General features: G+C 38.5%; 1 protein-coding gene across 1 annotated transcript; it reads right to left on the bottom strand.

Moving 5' to 3' along the window:
* Positions 1-527: 527 nt before the first annotated feature.
* LOC120107811 (probable Ufm1-specific protease) lies at positions 528-5,548 on the bottom strand. Its single transcript, XM_039121262.1, has 2 exons — positions 5,194-5,548; positions 528-916 (listed from the first exon to the last, which is right to left on the bottom strand). The coding sequence occupies exons 1-2, from the start codon at positions 5,390-5,392 to the stop codon at positions 546-548; spliced, it is 570 nt and encodes a 189-aa protein (XP_038977190.1). The 5' UTR covers positions 5,393-5,548; the 3' UTR covers positions 528-545.
* Positions 5,549-7,118: the final 1,570 nt, after the last annotated feature.

The following is a 7,118-nucleotide window of genomic DNA, read 5'->3' as shown; positions in this document are numbered from 1 at the left end:
TATCTAACCCACTGAAAGCATGACTTTGATTGAGATTGCCATGCATTTCAGGATAATGAACTACAAACTGTCTAGTTCAAATTATGATGGCAACTTCTCCCTTGCAGAATCCAGTGTGAATAGTCTACTTAGTAATTATTAAGCTTGCAGCATGTTATATAGGTGAATTGCCCTTATTCTTTAGTTTGCTGAAAATACATTTTAATATATAGTTTAGACGTCATGCATCTCCAGATTCATTGCCCTTAAATTTTCTGACTCATAGACATCTCTGACACGGCATCCGCTAAAATGGTGCTTACACTTTTTCTATTGAATACTTTTTGTGGATATTGATCAGCACGTAGTCCTACACCTATCCAATGACATACATAAGTACTAATATTATGAGCTCATGTGTTTTTGATGGTCATCTAACCCCAAATAAAAAAGAAATACAGAGGAGAACATAGTACAGTATTACATGCTCCTGTCTATTGTGTGTGTTTGTACATAGAGAGGCGAGAGAGAGAGAGTCTTAAGGTGGTACATTCACGTAAAATTAATCAGAAAAACAGAAGAAACCTACCAGATGTTTTATTTACAGGAACGTAGGTAGGCAACTTGAATGCCAGCTCACATCTAAGTAGACAGCCTTTCTCCCACAGATAGTTATCAGGATTATCTTCATAGATAACAGTGCTAGCTTCCATGTTTATTGGTTTTGCAGAACCAGAGACAAAAAAGCAAATGTCACCAATTGTCAAATCAGCAGCTGCTCCGATCATATCAAAACTTACTTCATCATTATGAAGAGACTTTCTCAACCTACAAAAAGCCTCTACTGCCTTAATAGCATTTTCCTCCAAGGTTCCATGTCCAATGAACAATGCTCCTATGATATCGAATCCTCTCAATAATAGTGTACGAATATCATCTGTTAAAAAATAAAATGTGATACAATGCAACACAAGCATCTCTAGTTAGTAAGTAATGAAAGAAATGAAGGTGCATATCATAGTGTCAAAATAAAAAGTATGAAAACCAAGAAATTGGGTTCTAAAAGCAAGAAGGCAGGAAGACAATATGTTAAAGATTTTTGTCAAAATTCATCAGGAGATATATTATTTCTAGCACTAAGAAATCCCCAAAAAATTCTCAAAATTATTTTAAATTATAGGAAAGTGAAGAAAAAAACCATTCTAGTTATTAAACCAGCATACACAGAAACATGAAATTGCTTGCAAAATGAAACATTAGATATAACCAGCATAACCAGCTATAAATAAACACTATCATAACCCATAGTTTCACCTCAACTACCTGATGTGGTATATGAATACATGATGAAAGCAAAATCCATACATACAGTTTCCCTAATGTGCTAACATAATACAAGTGATAATAAGTATGAAAATATCAATATTTACAGAATACAAGATGTTCAATGTTTCGATGTATAAAAACGAGCTACAGTCAGAATGTTGAGATATATATTTGGATAATTAGGACCACAGTTAGAGATGACTCCAAAGAATCAAACATTATAGTTACATCAGTTGAGGTGAAATGAGAAAAAAAAAACAAACAACTGGAAATTTATTCACATGAAATGAAAAGCCAGGATGGGTGTTTTGGTCATCTAACTAGTGCATGAAATGAATAAATGTCAAAACATTAGATAAAACGATAATTTGAATGCATCGATGGAATGAACAAAACACCGCTCCTACTGGTATATGGGCATCTCATCACCATATGTAAATTTTTCAATAGACTCTTGGCTGTCAAGCTAACATCAATCCTCTATGTATGTAAAGAGCGTGTGAAGAAAGGGTAGGGGGAGGGACACAGAAAAGAGAGAAGCGAAAAAATAGAATTAACGGGTTACTAGGAGAAGCAAAAGACCCATGAACACTTTTAAAAAAGATGAGGAAGGAGGCGAAGGATTCATCAAGCCAAACAAAACACTTGGGGACAAGAATTATATACTTATATGTATTAACAGGGTTCTATAGTGGTTATCTTGGCAAGGGCTTCCATATAGAGGTGAATGACACAAAAAAAACCCAAACAACTGGAAATTTATTCACATGAAATGAAAATCCAGGATGGGTGTTTTTGGTCATCTAACCAATGCATGAAATGAATAAATGTCAAAACATTAGATAAAACGATAATTTGAATGCATCGATCGAACGAACAAAACACCGCTCCCAATGGTATATGGGCATCTTATCACCATATGTAAATTTTTCAATAGACTCTTGGCTGTCAAGCTAACATCAATTCCTCTATGTACGTAAAGAGCGTGTGAAGAAAGGGTAGGGGGGAGGGAGGGAGGGAGAGAGGAAGAGAGAGTTGAGAGAGAATCAAATGTGAGGATTTGCAAAATCCATGATGCACACCATTGTTCATGACCTAAGGACCCTCAAAATGCCTAAAAATGAAAAGTTCATTGATGTCAGAAGTTACATACTAATGCATAAAGTGATTACAGAAAGGGCAGTAAGGGACTGATAAATTGGCCTTAGCTAATTTGTGGTTCAGAAGTATGCAAGCCTTGTGGGATTTTATATGTTTTAAATTATGTGGATCAACAATGTTGACATTTTTTCTATGTAGCTAACTAAGCACTTGTAAAGCTAGCTCAGCCATTACCTTCCTATTTATAGGTATTAAATGCAAAGATGTGACACCTCCAACACATATCATTTTGTTTTTTAATCATTGTAAATGTCATAGAAATACAACCACCTGAGTAGATTCTCATTTTTAATTGGACCATCAAGCAATTACACATATAAGTTTCAGCTTGAACTTTCCCACTAGGGTTCTAGCTCAACTACACAAACATATACATGCACATATATACATGCACATACATGCATGATTGCCTGCACATATTACATATACTCATGTATATAAAAGCTAGCAGTGAAATACATTTGAACAAAATCGTGACAAGCCAAATCAAATAACCAGTAGTATGTAATTTATTATACCCATTTCCAGTAGTTCTGCTTAACTTATTATGTGTCCAACAAACTTCTATCACTATCCTATAGCTTTTTTAAGTTTAAACTTTTGTTTTTAAAAAGCCCAAAATGTTTGGATTACTTTCTTTTAAAGAAAATATATATTGAGGCTATCATTGTTCCTTTGCTAGCCTTCTTGAGCTTTCATGAAATTTCATCATTAACCCCTCACGCCATTATGTGATACAAAACCACTTTGCTACCACAAAAGGTAAGCTTGCTAGTTTAAGTGACTAACTGGCATGTTCTAGAACTATCAATCCCCATTCAAAACATGATACAGAGGTCACCTTTGTGGATATAGAAACACAACTCTTAATTCATTTGGTATCATAATTGCTACAAAGTCATCTAATTCTAAGTAGCTTCAAATTGATTGTTGTCATTCATAACCAATGACAGTGGTGGAGTCACCTCTATCTTCAAGTAAGGATACAGCCGTGTCCCGTCCAAGGCCAATATGATATTTATACACAGGGCAGTATATGGTGGGTGCTACCTATACGATCTTTATCTTTTTTCAATACTGATATCAGAAACATTAGGTGATTCTAGCAACATCTTGGACACATTCCCAAACAGTTTTGTGGCCTGTTAGCCTATAGGTCGAGTCATATCAGGCTAGTGATGTCTGAATCCCTAATCATTTAAGATATCAATGAAAAACTATTCATCTTCATCTCCATGCATTCCAGTAAGAGACTATAGAAAAACCGTGGGGGCAATTTAGAACCATACAGGAACACTCGATCAAGCATGATAAAGAGTCAGCATTTATGGCAATCGCAAACATGACCCTTAACTCATCTGGCTTATCATTGCTACAAAATGTTGTAAGTTGTAACTCTAAGTTAGCACAATTTGTTGATTTCATGACATTTGTGGAGTTATCTAATTTCAAGCAAGGATCCTTCCCCTTGAGTAGTTGTGTCCACATTTGTTCATCTGTTGAACATGATTGCACATGATAGTTATACACTCGGCAATAAATGATGTTCTGGCCATATCTTTGACAAATTCCAGACAATTTTGTGGCCCACTGGTTTACAGGTCGAGTTGGGTCAGGCAAGCAACATCCAGATCCCTGATCCTTCAAATATAAATGGAAACCTATTTGATCTTCATCTTCATTTGTACCCCAGAGGGAGAGAGAGAGAGACAGAGCGAGACAAAGAGAGGGTATAACATAGTTAAACCTATTTATTAATTAAAAAGCAACTGCCAGTATAAATCATTAATAAATTAGTTATTCATTAGTGAAAAGGAATAACATAATTGTTAATAAATTAAGAACAATTGATGTTTATCATGAACAACATAGTTATACATGGGAAAGTTATAACTAATTATTGTTGCATCCATTGTAACCTATCTTAAACTTTCAAGATCTATTGAGACAGTATATTTAAAATTTCTCATAAAATGCATATAGTATTCATGTCCGTGCTCTGTAGCATCTCTTTGTCCTCATAATTTGAGTCTTGTACCATTAGAGAGATATGGACCCATCTCTTTGATATCTATTTGCAGCCAACTCACACACCAACTCCTAAAGTAACTTTGAAGTGAGTAGTCCATTCAAAAGCTCTTACATTTATGCACCGATACAAGCATGAGATTGAGATCCCATAACTTTGTAGCACTGCACCCAGATATTACTTCCTTAACGTGTAATTTTCCATTATCCCAATTTATCCTCACTTTCTAGTATCTCAAAATCACATGGAACATCCTTGCTAACCTGTCCGACCAAATTCCTCCATTAACTTTTACCCAATCTTACATTTTCGTTGTTCAACAACTTTCTAATATATCCCATCTATCTTTCTTCAATCCCATGATTGTTCACCAAGCTCCAACTTCTTGAAATGTAATGGCACTACAATATATGAACTCTCAAGATAATATATTTTTTACAAAAATAAAAAAAAATCTATATTTTGGATTACCAGACTATCTGAACAAACTACACATCCAAATTCTGATTTTTCCATCTGCATATCAATCCAATCAGGCCGCGTCAAAAAGGAAGCTTTTTGGTCATCTTTCAATAATACATATAAGAAACAGCACCCTTCAACTGTAGATTAACTAATAAACCAATTGGTGGGTTAAGAATCAGAAAGAAAGGGAAATAAAACGGAAAGCGATGCCAAGAACGTCGATGGATAGAGACCTGCTTCTCTGGAGAAGTCCGGGGAGAAGGGATCGCCGTGGAGGCACCGGAAGGCGGAGACAACGGTGAGGGGAGGGAGGAAGAGAGGGGATCCGATCAGCCATCTAATACCCAGCGACTCCTTAGAGGAGGAGGAGAAGCCGAGGAGAGTCTTCTTAGGGCAGAGCACTCGCACGCACCGCCCGTTCTCGCCCTCCATCACCAAAGAGATCAGAGGGGAGAGAGAGAGAGATTTAGCTGCTGCGGCGGTCTCGCTCTCGCCTGCGCAGGGGAGCTGCGGTCGCGGTGCGCCCGGTTCAAGTCAACTGCTCTCAGCGGGGCGTATTACTACGGCTGTAGGAATATGGATGGCAAAATATGACCCGACCTCAATCCGTATTCGACCCACTATAAATAGGTTTGAATTTGGCCTAAATAGATTCGGATCATAAACAGATTAATCCATTTAATCGATTTATTAATTAGATCGGATACATATCTTAGATATCTGACCCATTTAACCCGTTTAATATATTGATCGGGTTGAATCAAATAACCGTTTACCTATTAAACAAACCAAACCCTAAGTTTCTCTCGTCCTCCTTTTCCGCTAACTACTCCCCTACCCCGCATTCAGCATTCCTCCTCCTCCTCGCAAGAGAACAGAAACGACGGCAGCACCTCCCAGAATGGGCTCCTGCCCTTGTCGGATCCCATGGCTAAGGACTCCTCCCCGGCGAGGCCGAAGCCAAGGAAGGCCTCCAGGCTCCAAGGCGGCGGCCCCAGGCGCCCCCCTCAGTGAGGCCTCGGCGTAGCCCATCTCGAGCGCCTTCGCCTCTAGGAGCGTTGGAAGAAGATCATCGAGATCGACCCCACCTGTGAGGTCCATCCTTTCTCGAACTAGCTTTCCGTCTACGCTCACCCCGCCGCCGTCACCCCTCTCGCCACCTACGGCGCCCCGGTCCCCCTCCCGCCCCTGCCACCGTCGCCGCCTACGGCGTCGGTTGGGTGCAGGCGCCGAGGATGTGCTTTATCCTGCAATGCTGGCCAGCAAGCCCAGGGCTAGGGGGGTTACGACGGCGGCGGCGGCCTAGGGCTAGGGAGTTAGATCGGTACCAAATAGGGATGGGGAGCGGGGAGGGCCGATTCCAGGTCGGGAGTCCGTTTTCAGTGCCCCCTACAAACCAAAAGATGCACTGCTTCTCCAATTAGTGCAAGTTCTGTACTCGGGTGAGCTCTCTTCTCCTTGTTCTCAACTCCAATCTACATTAGGGTTTCCATCTTTCTCTATCTTTCTTGACGTATTAAAGACCTATTTATTAAACAGGTTAAATGGGTCGGATCGGGTTACCTCTTTATTAAACATTACAGGTTCATGTTCTAATTCCTAACCTATTTAATAAACAGGTCGGGTTCAGGTTTATGATTTTTTGACCCGACCTGCATCTGACCCGATTCGTTTATTTCCGACCCGACCTAATTGCTACCCCTACGTAGGAATTACAGTGGCTTAAAATAATATGTGTCCAAAATTCTAACTTTTACACCATTTTTCCCTCAAAAATAATATTTTTATTAAGCAAATGGTGGTGTAGAATAGCATTATTATTTTTCTGTTATCATCTAAATTATAATACTAATAATGACCATAATAATAGTTATTGTTAGTGAATTAGAACTTATTTCAGCGACCACACCCATCTATTTAGCAACACGAGATTCTGGATTCAAGTCCTAGATGATGTATCTTAAATAAGTGAACTTTGGATAAATATAACAAAGATAGATCCATCCTCTCTCTTCAAAGAAATATTGTTTTAATGCTAAAACTTTCCGATCACCAATACTGGGACAAATAAGTAGCATTATAATTGTTATAGTGGTTGATACCAGTTTGACTAAGCATAGTTAAAAAATCAAGCTAGCAAGGCAAGCAAACATTTATT

This window comes from Phoenix dactylifera, unplaced genomic scaffold, assembly GCF_009389715.1.
Source record: "Phoenix dactylifera cultivar Barhee BC4 unplaced genomic scaffold, palm_55x_up_171113_PBpolish2nd_filt_p 001029F, whole genome shotgun sequence".
In the NCBI taxonomy this organism is placed as follows: Eukaryota; Viridiplantae; Streptophyta; class Magnoliopsida; order Arecales; family Arecaceae; genus Phoenix; species Phoenix dactylifera.
This window is presented reverse-complemented; position numbering and strand designations above follow the sequence as displayed.